At 47.1% G+C, this 17355-nt stretch overlaps 1 protein-coding gene across 2 annotated transcripts in view; it reads left to right on the top strand.

The window, feature by feature from the left end:
• The window catches only part of ELMO2 (engulfment and cell motility 2), a 39141-nt gene that overhangs the window by 4198 nt on the left and 17588 nt on the right, over window positions 1-17355 (top strand). For both annotated transcript variants that reach the window (XM_041732996.1, XM_041732997.1), the window contains exons 2-8: window positions 7537-7664; window positions 7966-8006; window positions 8460-8532; window positions 8872-8922; window positions 12600-12781; window positions 14338-14437; window positions 15585-15736. In XM_041732996.1, coding sequence (XP_041588930.1) covers window positions 7587-7664; window positions 7966-8006; window positions 8460-8532; window positions 8872-8922; window positions 12600-12781; window positions 14338-14437; window positions 15585-15736 — 677 coding nt within the window. In that variant the 5' untranslated portion in view covers window positions 7537-7586. The remainder of the gene's footprint in view (window positions 1-7536; window positions 7665-7965; window positions 8007-8459; window positions 8533-8871; window positions 8923-12599; window positions 12782-14337; window positions 14438-15584; window positions 15737-17355) is intronic.

The raw sequence follows: 17355 nt of genomic DNA on the forward strand, positions 1-17355 counted from the left end.
ATCTTAAGCAGGCTCCATGCCCAGTGCAGAGCCCAGCATGGGGCTCAATCTCACAGATCTGGGACCACGACCAGAGCTGACATCAATAATTGGACACTTAACTGAGTAAGCCACCCAGGTGTCCCATGGAGGGTATTTTTAGTGTGGAATTCTGCAGGCACAGCACTGTGCTGGGCATTGTACTACAGACTTTGGGGAAGAATGGGCAGGGGACGAGACACAGGCTGGATGAGTCCCTGCTCTCAGATGGCTAACAGTCCTGTTGGCTGTAGTTCTCAGCCCTGACCACCATTAGGATCACTTGGGTGGGGAGGGGCTTCAGTGACATGGGGTGGGCATTGATGATGTACAACTCTGGTTGTAACCAGAGTTAAGAACTACTGGTCTTGGGCAGCCTGGGTGGCTCAGCGGTTTAGCACCGCCTTCATCCAGGGCATGATCCTGGAGACCCAGAATCGAGTTCCATGTCCTGCTGCCTGCATGGGGCCTGCTTCTCCTTCTGCCTGTGTCTCTGCCTCTCTCTCTCTCTCTCTCTGTGTCTCATGAGTAAAATAAATAAAATCTTAAAAAAAAAAAAAAAAGAACCACTGGTCTAGAAGTCTGCTTCTCAGACTTAAACATGCATGTGAACCCCCTAAGGGTCCTATCGGAAGGCAGATTCTGATTGGGTGATCCTTCATGACTATAGACTCCCAGAAGCTGCTGATGCTGCTGGAGTGCAGTTCACACTTTAGTAGAAAGAGAAGAGACCACACAGAGGATTACAAGTCAGTGGGACTGTGAAGGTTTGTATTAATAACAACTGGGAGCTCAGAGGAGGGTGCATTTAATTCCACCTGAGGCAAGAAGACTAGGAAGGCCACATGGATGAGTGGTTGTATGAGCTGGGCCTTGGAGAATGACTATAAGTTTGCCAGTTGGCTAAGGTGGAAGGTGTAATGGCTCAAGCAAAAGCACAGACTCAGAAGAGCATGATGTTTGAGGGAACAAGATGGTCTGGTGCAACATACTAGCATCTACACGGGAGAGTCTGAAAGGCAGTTCCACCTTGCAGAGCCATGAGGAACTGGGGTCAGCTGAATGCCCTGCTAGGGAGTTTAAACTCTGTTTTATACATATACAAACCCTGCAGAGGGTTTCTATGCAGGGTAAGAGGAGACCTAGGTGATCCTTAGGGGAAGAAGCCCAAACAGTATCCCAGTTCCCATAGCCTTCCTCATTGTCCTTTGGCTCCAGCTTAGTGGCTTTTGGGTAAGTCTGGTGTCCAGCATAGTTTTACAAAAAGAAACAGCAGCTGCTGTTGGCGTGAAGGGCCTTCTCAGCGTTTCTAGCAGTACGCAGCAGAACCTGAATCTCTGCCAACCCAGTTTCTCCTCTGAACCTGAGAGCTCATCCTCATTCAGCAGTCCGAACTAAGGGAAGTTGAGTCACTCTTCAGATGAGAAGATTTCAGAGGGAGAGCCTCGAGTGAGATTGTGGTTTCGATTAGAAAGAAGATGTGACCTCTAGTTCCCTTCCTGGTATGGTGGACTCTTGCAGGAAACAAACCAGACTCACCCACACTGCCCGCCCCCCCCCAACCCCAACTGAATCAAAAGCAAAAGAAGAGAACAAAAAAAGCACATGTCAATCCTTATCCTTAAAAGAGCAGAGAAGAGAGGAGAAGAGGAGCTGGAAACCAGGCATCTTCATTCTGAATACCTTACTAGAGGGAAGGGATCCTCTTTCACTTCCTTTCTTCAGATGGGCAGTGCCACCCTGCCGTCAGTTCTGCTCCAAACCCCAAAGCAGTCACTGCATGGGTGATGATTGATAAAGCTCCACGGGGCCTTTTGTAACGGTGTTGATTTTAGAAACACACTTTTCGGAGGCCACTTAGAGAATGTTCCATTGGAGACACCAATGTTACTATTTCTCTCGTTTTCCCAGCTTTGCTTTTGAAAATGTGTGCTTTCATTCTCCTGCCTTACAGAATTACCTTCCTCAGATCAAATGCGTACTTCTCTCCTGTTGATGGCATTTTGAGTTTTCCCAGACAGCTTGATGTCTGCAATGCTTTAAAGGGGGTGGGAGGTAAGGGATGGTGAGCTGTTTCATCTAGAAGAGGGGTATCACTTCTCCACCCTCTGGGCCTGGATGTGAACCACAGTTCCCTTATTCTGGCCTGGCTATTTGCTGTTGAACTCAAGAGCACCGCTGAGCGGCCAGAGCAAGAGGCTATTTATAACCCTCAGAGTTTTGCAATGTTATTGAATTGCTTCGACCTAATTTCCACTTCCTTTCTAAAATGAAAATGAAAAGTAAGCAAGCAAGTACTGAAGGAGTTCCCACAAGGAGACCCTTCATCCAGGAATGTGCTCGGGAGACCCTGACTGCTCCTACTCCCATCTCCTGACACGTCTACAGAGAGAAAAGCAGAAAGATACTTGTCCTTTTCTTTTCAGTAGAGTCAGGAGTACTAACCCTGGTTTTCTGGTGAGACACCTTCTAACGTTAGAGATGACAACTAACTCAACAGTGGAACTACCATGAAGTTGGAAGGTGGTGGGACGTGGAGGGAACCCCAAACAACCAGAACAATTCACGCTAGTCCCTTTCCATTCAGAGGCAGCCCTGTTCATAGGAGTTGAGGAAGTTAGAGGTGATGGATTTGCATAGACACTGGTGCTTACCAAATCATAACTGTATGCTAGGTTAGTGGGCTACAGGGCATACCTGCCGTGGAGGAGGAACTAGTGAAGAAGAGAGATGTATAAATACATAACTATCATAACAGTAAGTATGATAGTACTAATACCTACAATGGAGTCGCACAGTAGCCCTTCTAGAGGTTGGAACAGAATGCTATGAGAACACAGTGGCCCCATCCTATTTTATCTTGCTTGGGGAAGGAAATGACATCTGAGCTGGGCTTTGATGTTTGAATAGAAGCTCTTTTTTTTTTTTTTTTTTAGGATTTTATTTATTTATTCATGAGAAACAGAGGAGAGAGAGAGAGGCAGAGACACAGGCAGAAGGAGAAGCAGGCTCCATTGCAGGGAGCCCGACACAGGACTCAATCCCAGGTCTCCAGGATCACACCGTGGGCTGAAGGTGGCGCTAAACCGTTGAGCCACCCAGGCTGCCTGAATAGGAGCTCTTTTGACAGTCCAGGGGAGGAAGGGGACATGCAGAGGGCCAGAAGAAATGGAAGAACACGGCCTGCCTCATAGAAACAGCAAGCAGTCTGGGAAGATCTGGCTAGGTGGAAAGGAACTGAATAGCATGTGGGGAGGTGTGGATCTCCTCTAGACAGTGAGGAACCACTCCCTATTGGAACAGTGAGCTCTTGTTCTGCAGGTCTCTTAGCTGCAGTGTGCTTTAGCTTCTGGTTCAGCAAATCAGAATTCTCCAAGCACCTGCTGGGGGCCACAGACTAGCTTCTGGTTCGGCAAATCAGAATTCTCCGAGGACCTGCATGGGGGCCACAGCACTACCTGCTTTTCACCTGGCTTTCCAACAGCATCAGACTACCCAGGATCTAATTATTATTATTAGCTGTGTGACACTGAGCATTGGACTTAATTTCTCTGTGCTTCGTTGTCTAATCTGTTAAATGGGGGGTAAAAATATATCACATAGGGTTGCTGTGTGGATTAAATGAATCAATATATGTAAAGCCCTTAGAATAGGACATTAGCACCATGTAATAGTTAGCTAACGTCATCAGCATTGAAGAAGTATTAAGTAGAGGGAAAAGAACTAACTTTGAAGTCCAAATGACTCAGCCTTGAGATCCAGTTCTGATCTGATTTCTTTTTTATGGAGGGAGAGGAGGCGTGGGAAGGAGCCCTGTGGACGACAAGCTTCTCAACCCATCTGAACTTCAGTTGTCTCATCTGTAAAGTAGGGATGATTTTCAAGGTTCCTTGAGCATCAGCTGTAATAATGCTATAGAAGTGGATGATCCGGGGAGCCCGGGTGGCTCAGTTGGTTAAGCAACTGACTCTGGTTTCTGCCTAGGTTGTGATCTCAGGGTTGTGGAATTGAGCCCTGTGCTCAGTGGGGAGTTTGCTTATGCCTCTCCCTCTGCTCCTCCCCCGCCCCACCCCTGGTATAAATAAATAAATAAATAAAATCTTAAAAGAAATGAGTGATCAACTATAAAGAAGTTGTCTACCCATACTATTATATACAACATGATTACTATAAAGTCACTTATATAACTGATCTATTTTAAACACACCAAACTTATCTAAGAGGGTCTCACTCTTCATTAATTGAGCTGGTGTTCATTAAGGACCTGCTCACTGTCATTATCATATACCTGTTATGCAGCTGTCTGTGCAGGCCCCCATATCAGAGTTCCTCCAAAGCTTGGGGTCAAACTTAGTCGTAGGCCTTTTCATTGCAGTGAACAGAAAAGCAGGCTAGTTCCATTTAAAGGAGGTTTTTTTTGGCAGGATCCGGGGGAATTTCAGGCGCCCCAAGTGTAGGAGTTGGAGCCATGGAATCTGGGAAGTCATCAGGCTTTTCCATCTCTTTTTGGGACTTTGTGGTTTCTGGTTTCTGGCCTCCACTTATCTACACATTTCTGGATTCTTCCTGCAGTATAGCTTCCTCTGAAAGGCTCTTGGTTTTTGCTTCTTGGTATTTTTGGCTTGCTGGTGGCTTTGCCTTGCCATGGTACCTGCTCCGAATTGAACTATGAGCTTTCTGCTCCAGGGCCCCTAGTCATCCAATTTCCTCAGCCTGTGTCTTTAAATTTAATAGAAAGAATTGGATTCATCCTGCTTAGATTGAGTGTTCACTTGGGTCTCACCAGCTGGGGCATGGTTCGAGAGAGTGTCATTCAACATAAATGGACAGCCTGCCCTGTGTGAGAAAGGGCAGAGTCGCTGAGAATAGGGGCTCATAGTATCTCTTGGATAGTCCTGGCGGTTGCAAATCTCCATGCTTTAAAATGGATATGAATTTTTGAAACCGCCAAGAATCACTCAGGGCAAAGTTTAATAAAGAAAAGAGACAGTCAACCCAGGAAATGCCAAGTGGGGTCAGAGTAAAATGGAACTGCCAAATAATGAGCTTTTGCTTTATTGTCTCCAAAGACAGTATCCAGAGTTCTAACAAATACGATTGTTTCTTAGTAGCACCATCAAAATAAAGGTGTAGTTTCTTTGGGTGTGGATTTTGAAGTGGGTATACTCTTCATTTGGATTTGTAAATTCTGCTTTAGAATCATGGCCTTTTAAACTTAGGAGGCACTCTACACGTGCTTTAGTTCAATATTCATATCCCACAGTAGAAATTTGGGTAAAGGGACACATCCACTTCACCCAGACCCCTGGGATTGGGACTGTGACTGGGTCCTGAGTCCATCAGGTCCAAATCCAGCTGCTTCTTCAGCAGGCCATTCTTCCCAGCCTAGGGCTCTTTCTCTTGCATCTGTAGCACCTACTTGTCTTAAAGAAGAACTAAATAACAAATGGTCCTAGAAGCCGTCCTATGCAGCTCCATGTATATAAAGTGCAAAAACAGAACACTTATGTATGGTGAGAGAAGTCAGGCAGAAGTTGCCTCTTAGAGGGCTGCAAGGTGGGGAATTGACTGGAAGGAGGTGGAGGAGATTTTCTAGGGTGATAGAAATGTTCAAAGTCTTGTTTTGGGTGGTGGTTGCAGAGAGATGGATTTCTATTTTATATATTTATACACACACATATATATATGAGTTCTGTGTGTTTTGTATGTAAATTCTATCTCATTTTTAAAAAATGATCTCACAGCTGTACAGTCATACCTCCTAATTATGGTAAGGTTAAGGATGCCTGCCTTAGGAGAGTCATGGTCCCACCCCTGCTTTGCTGTGTCACCTTTCAACCAGGAGATAATCTAAATGGGAACAGTTTCTTCCCATAGGTTCGTTGTGTGTCTAGGCACATGAACATCACATGTGGGACATTCTGCTTGGAGCCGCAGAGGTTGTGGAAGCTTTAGGGGCCATCAGGCCAGCTGCCCCCCACCCCACTACTTCCTTAGGCTTGATTTAGTTCCAATGAACAGAAATTCAGGCTGGCTCAGAGGAGAAGGGAAGAGCATGGGCCAAAGTCAGCCCCAAGTTCTGTCCCCTTACCAACCCATAAGCTGGTTGAACTGGGGCACTTTAACCGACGTCTGAGCTCTAGCTATGTCATTTCGGAGGTAATAATCTGATTCCGCCTACTTCAGGAGGCTGCTGGGAGGGCTCAGCAGAATCAGTGAAAGCACTTAGAAAACCATCTGTGCATTGTCATGTGCTAGAAATGCTGGTATTGTTGACACCTGACTTCCGGAGCACCCCACCCTGATCCGGAAATGGTTATGAAAGCTCCCCTCTTACTGAGACTCGTGGGTGTGTAGGGAAAGGAACTTTTACCCCTTTCACCAGAGGGGTTTATGCTCACAAGGCTGCAAGAACTGACATCTGTGTTTGGGCCTAAAAGTTGATAGCATACACGAATAACAGCTTAGCAACAGCTATGCTGCATGTTCCGGGAGAGCCAGGCAGTCTCCATTAGCGAAGCATGAATTGCGGGTGAGTGGCCAAGCCTGGCAGATGTAGGAGAAAGGTCTTTTTCATTAAGAGAGAGGCCTCTCCTGAACCTGTAGGCAAGGAATGTAAATATACATGGAAATAATCCATCAGTGGAGTGACTTGCCTTCATCAGACCTTGGAGAGAGGATGCTTTAGCTGCTGCTTGGAATATCACTAAGCTAGCGGAGTTGCCTAGGATACTGGTCACATGGACCCATCTTCCAGACCTGTTCAAAATGATTTATTTTCCTTTATTTGGGAGACAAATGGAGAGAGGGTCAGAGGTACTTCCGAAGCTTCGTCCTCCTATAGAGGGGCCTTTGTGTGAGGCTGTCCTCACCTCCCTACGCTTGAGCTCCAGCAGCCCTTGCCCTTGGCAATAGGGACTAAAATAGCATTTCCTGTCCCAGTTCTCTTCCCCATTTTCTGAACTCTGCGTCATCCCACACAGAGGAGGCTCCACATTGTGTCCTTTGAGGGGGAAGGAGTGGCAGCAGTAACTAGGGAGGAGGCGAGAGAGCATGTGGCCAGGCCCTGCTGACACTAGGATCTTCCTAGGATGGCTGCAGAACACAAGTGGGCTGGCTCCGTCAGCTAACCACCCAACCAAGAAAAGGCTCTGGCTATTCTTATCTGTCTCAGAGCATATGCTTCTCCCTCCCAAGGTCCCAAGACAGGAATTTGCAGTAAATTCATTCTTCTGCGGCCCAGTCCTCCTGACCCTTAGACCGAAGTGTCATGCTGGCAGATCTTGCTACTGGCAGATCTACAGTTGATGGATAGGTCTGTCCCATTTCTACTTGTCGATTTAATCTCCAGAGACAAAAAGCCCAAGGAGAGGGTATGGTGTGATGTAGAAAAATTCCAACCAAGTAGTTCCATATGTTACTTTGGACACTGTCTTCTGATTCTCAAAAATATCTAACGAGTGAAAAATGAAGGCAAACTCTCTGACTCTTCCCTTCTTTCTGATTCTTTTGCTCTAGGCGGCTGTGTCTGTTTGTGTTTCTTGGAGAAGTAGGGCCCACTGGGAACAATGCCACCACCATCAGACATTGTCAAAGTAGCCATTGAGTGGCCAGGTGCTAATGCTCAGCTCCTTGAAATCGACCAGGTAAGCTCCTGCAATGAGAAGCAGAAGCAGGATCTGGGAAGTATGTGGCAGGGTTGTCTTCAGGGGTGGGGGCCTTTAGCATGAGGAGGAAGAGCTAGCTACAGGATTATCAAGGCCTGTCCCTCCCCGTGGCAGAAGGTCAGTCCCCTGACTTGGGAGAGGCTTCCTCTTCAACAGAAGCTTCTGGGAGGCAGTCCATGTACAGGCCCTGGACTGATCCTGCTTGGCAACCCCTCCTCAAAACCTGGGTGTGAGTTGCATGTGGTTGTAGATGAAGGATCTCTCTCTCTTTGTCTTTCAGAAACGGCCTCTGGCATCCATCATCAAGGAAGTTTGTGATGGGTGAGTAGAAGCAGCCCTCATTCTGCACAATGGTAGGCTAACAACTAAAGGGACGTTGTCAGACCTTGAAAGAAATCTCCAGTTAGCTGGATCCTGGGAGATCATTGTCTTACAAAGGAAGTATAGCTGAGGAGGGCATCCCTAAGACCTTGTAGAAATCTCCACCCCCCACCCCCACCCCCCAGTAAGCCGAGGAATGCCCTGCCTGAGGCCCTGATGGGGTGTTAGGCCCATGCTGAATTGTGTGGACCACCTTTTGCGGCACCAGTCTGTACACAAAGCTGAGCCGGTGGTTTTGCCAGCATCTCAGGCTGAAGCTTTGGGTTTCCCCCATCCTCCAAAAAGGCTGCCCAATCCCTTAGGCAACTCTGCTGGAAATTATTAATACATCTGTGGCTTCTAGCCAGGCCCGGTGGAAGAGTCAGATGTCTGCATGGTGTGTTTCTTACATAGGTGGTCGTTGCCGAACCCAGAGTATTATACCCTCCGTTATGCAGATGGCCCCCAGCTCTACATCACCGAGCAGGTCAGTGTGGGAGGGGCAGAGTCAGATCCGAGGGAGGAGGTGGTGCTGCCTGCCTTGCTGACATGCAGGCAGCTTCTGTCTACTAAGGAAGAGCTGCCTCCCAGGCAGATGGGGGCGCAACAGCCCTGCCTCTAGTGGCTGGAAAGCCATGTCTTCTATGTTCTGAGGGCTCGGGGTGCGTGGAAGTGTTCTGAGAAGTTCTTGGGCAAGAAGCACACAGGAGTCCTGACTGAAGAGGCTCAGTTATAATTACTGAAAAAGACAGCAAGCTCTTGTTGATTCAGCTGGCTTGCACAATTTTAATATTTTATCTTACTCTTTTTCTTCTTTGTTATCTAGACACGCAGTGATATTAAGAATGGGACCATCTTACAGCTGGCTATTTCCCCGGTAGGTATTTGGCTCTCCTTCGGAGTACATTTGTTTAACACAAAAATGAGCACCCACCATGGGCCAGACTCTTCTAGAAACCAAGACTACAGAGCTTAAAAAGTCAATCTTTGAGGGGCACTCAGTCGGTGGAGCATCTGACTCTTTTTTTTTTTTTTTTTTTTTTTGCATCTGACTCTTGATCTCAAAGTTGTGAGTTCAAGCCCCACATTGGGTGTAGAGATTACTTTAAAAACAAAAATCATTCTTTGCTCTCACAACATTGTTAGAAGTAAACACACAAAGGCCTCTCTCAAGCATCCTGACAGTTGCTTAGGGAGCTGTAGGGACTCAGAAAAGGGACTGCCTGGCTCAGCCTGAGGATTCCCAGAAAACCTTCCCAGAGAAGGGGACACTTAGCACAGATGTTGAGGGATAAGTGAGAATTCACTGGGGAAAGAAGAAAAGAAAGTATCCCTAGCAGAGACATGTGCTTTGTTTCTAGGAGGCAGGAGAACTAGATGGCAGAGGGCTTATAGCAAACAGGGGAAGGGTCCCAGACGGCCTGCTCGTGGGTTTGGACTTTATTCAGAAGGGAATATGGGGACACTGAAAGATTTTAAGCAGGAAGGTACATTATGTTTAGATGTATATTTTAGGAAGATCCTTGTAGTGACAGTGTGGTAGATGGGCTAAAAAAAGAAGGTTGGTGGTAGGAGGAATCTTTAAGAAGCTAATGAGGATGTTAACAGCCCATGAAGGCAAGTGCAGTGGAGACGAGCGGACGGGCGTGAGAGCTATTCAGAGGTAAATCTGGGGATATGGTGATAGCCTGGATATGGAAGGAAAGGAGAGAATCTGAGGTGACTCCCTGATTCCTTCCTCAGTGGTCCTTAAAGGTAACAAAGGAAGCAACCAGAAGGGCAGAGAGAAAACCAAGAGGGGGGTGTGGCATAGGCCCAGAGGGCTGGGAGTGTGAGGATGGAGGAAGTGTGGTCTGCCATGAGCTGAGACCTAGTAAACTGAGAACAGAAAAGCTGTTTGTCGATCCGGAAAGTCCATAGTCCCTGGCGACTTCTGTGAGGACAGTTTTGGTGGGGTGATAAGTGGCAGCCAGACTATAGTGGTGGCAGCGTGAGGTCCCCGACTTTACCGCACCATCAGGAAGCTTAGTTGTCAAAGGAAGTAGACAGCAGAAGACAGGAACTCAGGGATGTGAAGCCAAAAAGATAATACTTTTTAGAAAGAGGTAAAATGTTCAAGGGTTTCAAAAATCAAAAAGTTTGACAAAGATGTAGTAAAAGGTCTCCCTCCCACTCCCGTTCCTCATCTACCCAGTTCCCCACCTCCTCTGACCCTTCATAGTTCCTAACTTCTGGTGCAATTTTTTGTGTCTTTGAAAATAAGTTAAAGAGAGGAAGGTTGATGGTGCAGGAAGGGGGATAATTAATGAAACAGGACCTCCCTGGGTCAGGTCAGGACAGGAGGAACCCAAAGCCCAGGTGGAGGGATTTTTGACCATTTGGTCCCCGAGAAGGATGATCGATATGGGGGTCCCTTAGGGGTGGAGGGGCTGCCAGAATTTTTTTTTTTAAGATTTATTTATTTATTCATGAGAGACACACAGGGAGAGGCAGAGACACAGGCAGAGAGAGAAGCAGGCTCCATGCAGGGAGCCTGATGCAGGACTTGATCCCTGAACTCCGGGATCACACCCCAAGCCAAAGGCAGACGCTCAACTGCTGAGCCACCCAGGCGTCCCAGGCTGCCAGAAAATTAAGGGCATGATGACACTCGTTTTCCTGGCAAGGCGAGGGACTGGTTCATCTGAGTGGAAGGGCAGTGTGGAGTAGTAACAGCTAACGGTTCCAGAAGGCCAAGCGCTTCGCGTATATTGTATCATTTCATCTTGACAGACACCCGAAGAGATGGGTGCTCGATAGCCTCGTTTAGCAGATGGGCAAACTGAGGCTTGGGTTAAATGACTTGCCACTGGTCACACAGACAAAAACATGGCAGAGCTACCTTTCAAATCCAGGGCTGCCTGACTCCTGGCCAGTATTCTCACCAGCGAGTTCTGCTTTCCCCCTTCTCCGGAACTTTTCTCATCCTAAAGGCTTACGTCCTGCCACCTCCACCCCCTGCCCGCATCAGCTCTGCTAGCTTAATATGACAGTCTGGGAGTTGCTTTCATAGCTGTAGCCGTAGCTGTACTGAAGCATTTTACAGACCTCCTGCGCAGAGTAGTTGACTTTCTCAGGAGTACATCTCTCTGGAGCAGGAGGCAGCGGCCCAGAAACACAGTCTCGGGAGGAAAATTAACATTTGGAGTTGGAAGTTTCTAAGTGTGATGCAGACCAGTGCTCTTCAAATTGTTCTATCCTGTGACCTTTTCTCGCAGTGTGCATTTTCTCCACTGTGGGGAGTCTGGAGGATTTCTGTGTTGAGAGCCATGTGCTGCTATAGGGCCATCTTTGTAATAAAAAAAAAAAGAGGAGAGGCAGAGGGGAGCAGAGAGAGGTGAACAGGACTGACTCCTTGGCCAGCAGCAGGAGCTGGGCTTCCATCACTCGCTTAGCACTGTAAGAAAAAATAAAGACCACAGGAGCACTTTGCTCTCAAGGCTCTTCTATTCCAGCTGAGAATATTAATTAACACGCAAAAAAATAGAGAATGATGCAGGCAAGTGGATTGCAGGGCACTGGCTATAGAGCTAGGAAGTTCCGCAAGAGGAAGGACCAGCAGACTCTAGGGGAGGGCTTGTGGCTGGAGCTTGTAGAAAGGAAGCAAGCATTCTGCTGGAAAAAGTTCATGTGCTAGGAGAAGGTTGGGTCACCAGTCATCACTTTGAAAAAGCTATTTCAAAAGCTTCCGGCTCCTCGATGTTCTTAAAGTTTCCCTAGGACTGTCAGTTTGAGGAACCATGATATGGGCTTTCAGAGAAAGTTAAAAAAAACTTGTCAGGCTTATATTTTCAGATTGAAAGGGACTTTACTTTTTTTTTTTTTTTTTTTTAAGATTTTATTTATTCATGAGAGGCAGAGAGAGGCAGAGATATAGGCAGAGGGAGAAGCAGGCTCCACATGGGGAGCCTGATGCAGGACTTGATCCCAGGATCCTGTGATCTCAGGATCACAGCCTGAGCCAAAGGCAGACAGACGCTCAACCACTGAGCCACCCAGGTGTCCCTGAAAAGGACTTTAAAGGTGATCATCAGATTAAATTCTCCATCCAGTGCAAGAATCCCTCGTGAAGCATCTCTGACAGCCAGTTGTCCTGAGTCTCCTTGATTGTTTTTAGTGACTGAGAGGTCGTTATGTCGAGACAACCCGGTCCACTGTCTGATGGCTTAAATTAATAGAAAACTCCCCTCTTTGGAGCCAGTATTGTTTTCTCTATGACTTGCTGGAGGTGGTAGACTATTGTCTCCCGGTCTTTTGTAGTCCTTCACTGGGAAGTTTCTGTAATCCATAGACCAGAGCACTACAGAAAGGATATACATAACTACAGATTGGTCTTGGCACAATGGTAATTCCATGATTGATCCAACAAGCATTTTTTAAGCAACTCCTAGACAGCATGAACAAGTAGTTCTGCCTCGGGCTTGGATGTCCACAGAAAAGCCTTTATGAGCTACTCACAGAGCAGTAACCTGCCACAAGGAGCAGATGGCATACATCTTGTCCCTGGTGTCATAGTCCCGGGCCGCACGCCAGCTGATGGAGAGGACCCAGTCATCCAACATGGAGACCCGGCTGGATGCCATGAAAGAGCTGGCCAAGCTCTCTGCTGATGTGACCTTCGCCACTGAGTTCATCAACATGGATGGCATCGTCGTGCTGACACGGCTTGTGGAAAGTGGAACCAAGCTCTTGTCCCAGTGAGTATTATTGAGCTCTTATTGGGGGAGTTTCAGAAGTCTTCCTTATTCTGCAGGGCATCCTTTTCTCATATTCACTGAGTCACCTGAATTTATTGAACACCTTCTGTGTACAGAGCAGTGTGCCCAGTACTGGGGTCTGTAAGAGGAATTCTCTCTTGTGGTCCTGAATCTTGTAGTCTAGTTGGTCTTCACAGATGCCAAGTCATAGTGAAATGAGGGGGTATAGGAAGAGAGAGGGCATGTCGTGACAGATCTGTACATTTATGGAAAATGATTGGCCTGGTGAAACCTAGTGAGTGGACTGTCCATGGTATTGACCAGAAGAGATCTGTCTATTCTTAATCGTCCCCCTGCTTCCTCCCTGTCCAGTCACCTCCCACTTCTGCACACGCACATGCACGCACACACGCACAGGCCTTCCTCCGTGCTCACCATGGGTTTACCATCTCCCTTCCACCCATATTCACAGGGAGGAGGGGCTCCAGAACTTTGCGATACTCCACGGACACCTCTGTGGTGCTCCAGTGCTAAGATGAGTGCAGTGGGACACTGTGCTGTGAATGATGAACAGATGTTTAGTTAGCTGTCTAGGCCAGTAGTGGTTTTTTTTTTGTCTCTCAGCTGGCACAGGGGGAGTCTGAAATCTTCAGTAAATAGACCACCTTTTGAAATTTTCAGCCAAACAAAGCAACTAATCACAGGTGTTTAAGTCTTGGATTTTGCGGCTGCACTGACCTCCTGAAGCCTTCAGTGGCCATCAGCCTTCTGCCATCTCTGAGGGGTGCAGGATTAGACTGGCCCTGGTTTCCTCCTCTTTAACCTGGAGATGCTGCTTATATTGGAGTATTGCCACGAGGAGTGTTGTTAACAGGTCCAAATCTGCCTTGCCAGTGGGAATAAGGTTTGTTAAATCTAGAGCACCGTACAGATGTGTAAAGGGTTGTATGTAGAGAGAGGAGGGACACAGGAGAGACGGCGTGGTAATCCCCATCCTCCATCAGCACTGCAGCAGGGCTTTGCATACACTGTCATCTTGCCGCCGCCACAACCCTGTGATGTTAATGCTGTGAGATAAACTCAGTTTGACAGAGGAGGAATTTGAAGTTTGAAAAGATAAAATTTGCATAGTTAGTAAATGGTTGAACAGGAATGGAGCCCGGGTCTGGGGTTTGTACTCTTTGTCCTACACTCTGCCGCCTCTCGGCCTTGAACGTGGGCTGTTATTTCCCTTGGATACGCCAAGTATTGGGGTTGACAAAAGTCTGATACCTTTTTGGTTTTGGGAAATGGATGAGTGATTGTGTTTAGATGAGGTGATATGGGGAAGGAGAGCCAGTGCCCACGTAGCTCTTTTCTTCCCAGAGATGTATACCTGGACAGAATCTGCTGCACACCTGGCGAGGGATGCAAGCAGGTGCTTACTCATGGCTGTGCCTACCCACCCCTTGTGGGGCATTTAAGCTCAAAGCCATCCCCATTATGGCTGCCATCACACCTGTGTACCCGGTTTTGAATCTTTGTATTATTTTGTGTGTGTTCTGCTTATGTCTCAGCTACAGTGAGATGCTGGCATTCACCTTGACTGCCTTCCTAGAGCTCATGGACCATGGCATTGTCTCCTGGGACATGGTTTCAATCACCTTCATTAAGCAGGTGAGGCCTCCAGCATTCCATCTTCCTCTCCTCCCTCTGTGGCTGGTTGTCCTCTCAGTTTATGGAGAGATGCAGGCAAGACAGTCATCCTACTGAGAGTTAACTTTCTATCCCCCAAGGCCTGACTTTTCATCCTCATGCTTGGTCTTCCTGGGATCCTGAAAGAGTTCCTTCACTGTTTTCTCAGGGCCTGCTCTGAGAAGATGGAAACAGGTTTTTAGAATTGACTGTGGCCAAAGCGGAATGGGATGATCAGTGAGACTTGAGATGATCCCAGCCAGTCAATCAGTACCAGCCCTGATTCTTCTGACCTACTTACCCCCAAAGAGCTCCCTTCTCTTTGGCTATACATGTTCATTTTGTTCACCTTTTACCTTAGGTTTACAAGTCTGCCTTCTGTTGGCAAAGCAGCCTGCAAAGCAGCCTGTTTGGATGGTCAGATCAAACTTGGTGGGTGGGAGGGGACACTTTTACTTTTGCCCTCCTTTCTTCGACAGGAAGAGGCAGCATCAATGCCAAAAACTGGACTGAACTCAATGAGTAATATATCCACAGATACAGAATCAAAGCTGTCATTGGCTTGGGACACTGGGTACCTCCTGATGCTGGAAATATTCAGACAAAAGTGAAATGACCATGTGTCGGGGACATTATAATGGGGGTTGAGAATAATGGGGAATTACTAGATCACAAGACTTTGAGGTTTTCCTGTCCCCCCTCCTCAAGTCTCTGCTGTCCTGTGTGCATGTAGGGACAGAACATGTGACAGGAGAAGGGTACGTCGAGATAAAAGGAGACTCAAGGAAAAAAAAAAAACGGAGACCCCAGTTTCAGTAAGATCCTCTGCTTTCTACACTCAGCTTTTTCAAACCTTTATTTTGAAAACAAAGGATTAAACCTTTAGATTTTGAGGAAACACAGTTGACTGGATGCTGTCGTTTGAAATTGAGTTGTCCATGCCTTGGGAAACCCTGGCACACTGGCCAGGGTGGCCCTACACCAGGTACCACTGACTTCATGGGGATAGCTGCCCCCATGTAGGCAGCACACCTGGAGGAACCCTTCGTGAGCTGATATCAGAAACCCAAGTCGCCCAGTGCTCTCAGGCCCTGGGCTTCCTGACTGATCTGGCCTTTGCTGGCTGTAGATTGCAGGGTACGTGAGCCAGCCCATGGTGGACGTGTCAATCCTTCAGAGGTCCCTGGCTATCCTGGAGAGCATGGTCTTGAACAGCCAGAGCCTGTACCAGAAGATTGCCGAGGAAATCACCGTAGGACAGCTCATCTCTCACCTCCAGGTGTGAGTAAGACACCCTGCCCCAGCCTCCCTTCTCGCCTCTTATTTCCAGTACATCTCCTTTGCTTGTGTTCCATGCCACCGGTCTGCTTGCTCACTCATTCATCACTACTTCCACACTAGTGCCAGGACGCTCCCATGACCTGGACCCAATCGTGTCATGCTCTCGCTAAAATCTTCATGGCTCTCTTTGTCCCTCAGGATGAAGCAGAGTTCTCCCAGCCTTCCTGCACTACCATACACCACACACAATTAGATGCTCTCTCCTCTACGGGCCAAATAGTCTCTGTATGTACCTGTAATAATTATATAAAATTCTCTATTTTTATTACTCGTCTCCCATTTAAAATTTTGAACTCTCTGGGAGGAGCAACCAATCATTTTTGGGTCCCCTGCCTTGATTTAACTAGAAATCAATTAGTATTTGTTGTATGAACGTTTAGCAGACAAACGGTATGCTGTTGGGGGTAGCAAGAAATATTGTATAGGGTATGAGTTCAGGCTATCCATTCAGATCGCAGCTCTCTTGCATGCTAACCACGTCTCTGCCTTTAGCAAGTTATCTGGTCTCTCTGGTCTTGGTTTCCTCATCTCTAGACTGGGGTTAATCCTCTCCACCACTCAGACTTGTGAGGATCAAAGGAGATAACAGATCTTGCATCATGGCCAGTACAGGATATGTATACAATTCAAGAGTTCTTTGCTTTTGTTTGTTTTCTAAGAAGCTGAACACAAGGGCACCTGGGTAGCTCAGTCCATTAAGCGTCTGACTCTTGATCTCTGCTCAGGTCTTGATCTTAGGGTCGTGAGCTCAAGCCTGGCATTGAGCTCTATGTAGGACCTATTTGTAAAAAAAAAAAAAAAAAAAAAAAAAACACACACACACACAAAAAAAAACAACTAAGAAGCTTATCACATCTTAAAACGTTTTATCAGACAGGAAAACCAGAAAACAGATGAACCCTTTGGAGCACTGTTCCCCTCCTCTCCATTTTCTTCACTTCACTTTAACCCTTCTATACAATTTAAGGGGGCTGGACCCCCAAGACAACATGGTAATACTGTTGATTCCTTTCTGACTCTTGCTCCCTTTTAGCATTTCGGACATGGACAGGTGCCAACAGAATGCCCTGTCAGTTCCCAGGGAAGCCACAGCTCCCAGCTTTGCTTGTTTATAGCAGCCTTGTCTTCACTCAACTCTGCTCCCAACCCATACCTCCCCCTCGCACAACTAATCCAAGTAAAAAGAAAGCACAATTTGCAGCTCTGATTTCTCCTTGTCACTTCTAAGGAATTCTTCAGTCTCTGTTTTCATACCCCAAAGCTAAAAAGATTGTTTGAAGTGAAGGGAACATTATAAACTCCAGATGGAGAGTTCTGATTTTCCTGACGGCAGACTTACCCCTCTGTTTCTTTGTTTCTGAATTAGGAATGACCCAGTTGCGTCCCCAAGGATGATAGAGGAGCATGGCTTTTCTCAGGGGTCGGTCTGTGAATATTTTCAACCTGTAGCTGTTACTAGAAATTCTGGCCTCTCCTATTTGGGCTGGGACACTTAGTGCCTTCCATGAGACACCCCCTCCCCCCCAGGACACTTCCCACCTGACCAGGACGTCAACTGG

This window comes from Vulpes lagopus, chromosome 18 (genome assembly GCF_018345385.1).
Source record: "Vulpes lagopus strain Blue_001 chromosome 18, ASM1834538v1, whole genome shotgun sequence".
Taxonomy (NCBI): domain Eukaryota; kingdom Metazoa; phylum Chordata; class Mammalia; order Carnivora; family Canidae; genus Vulpes; species Vulpes lagopus.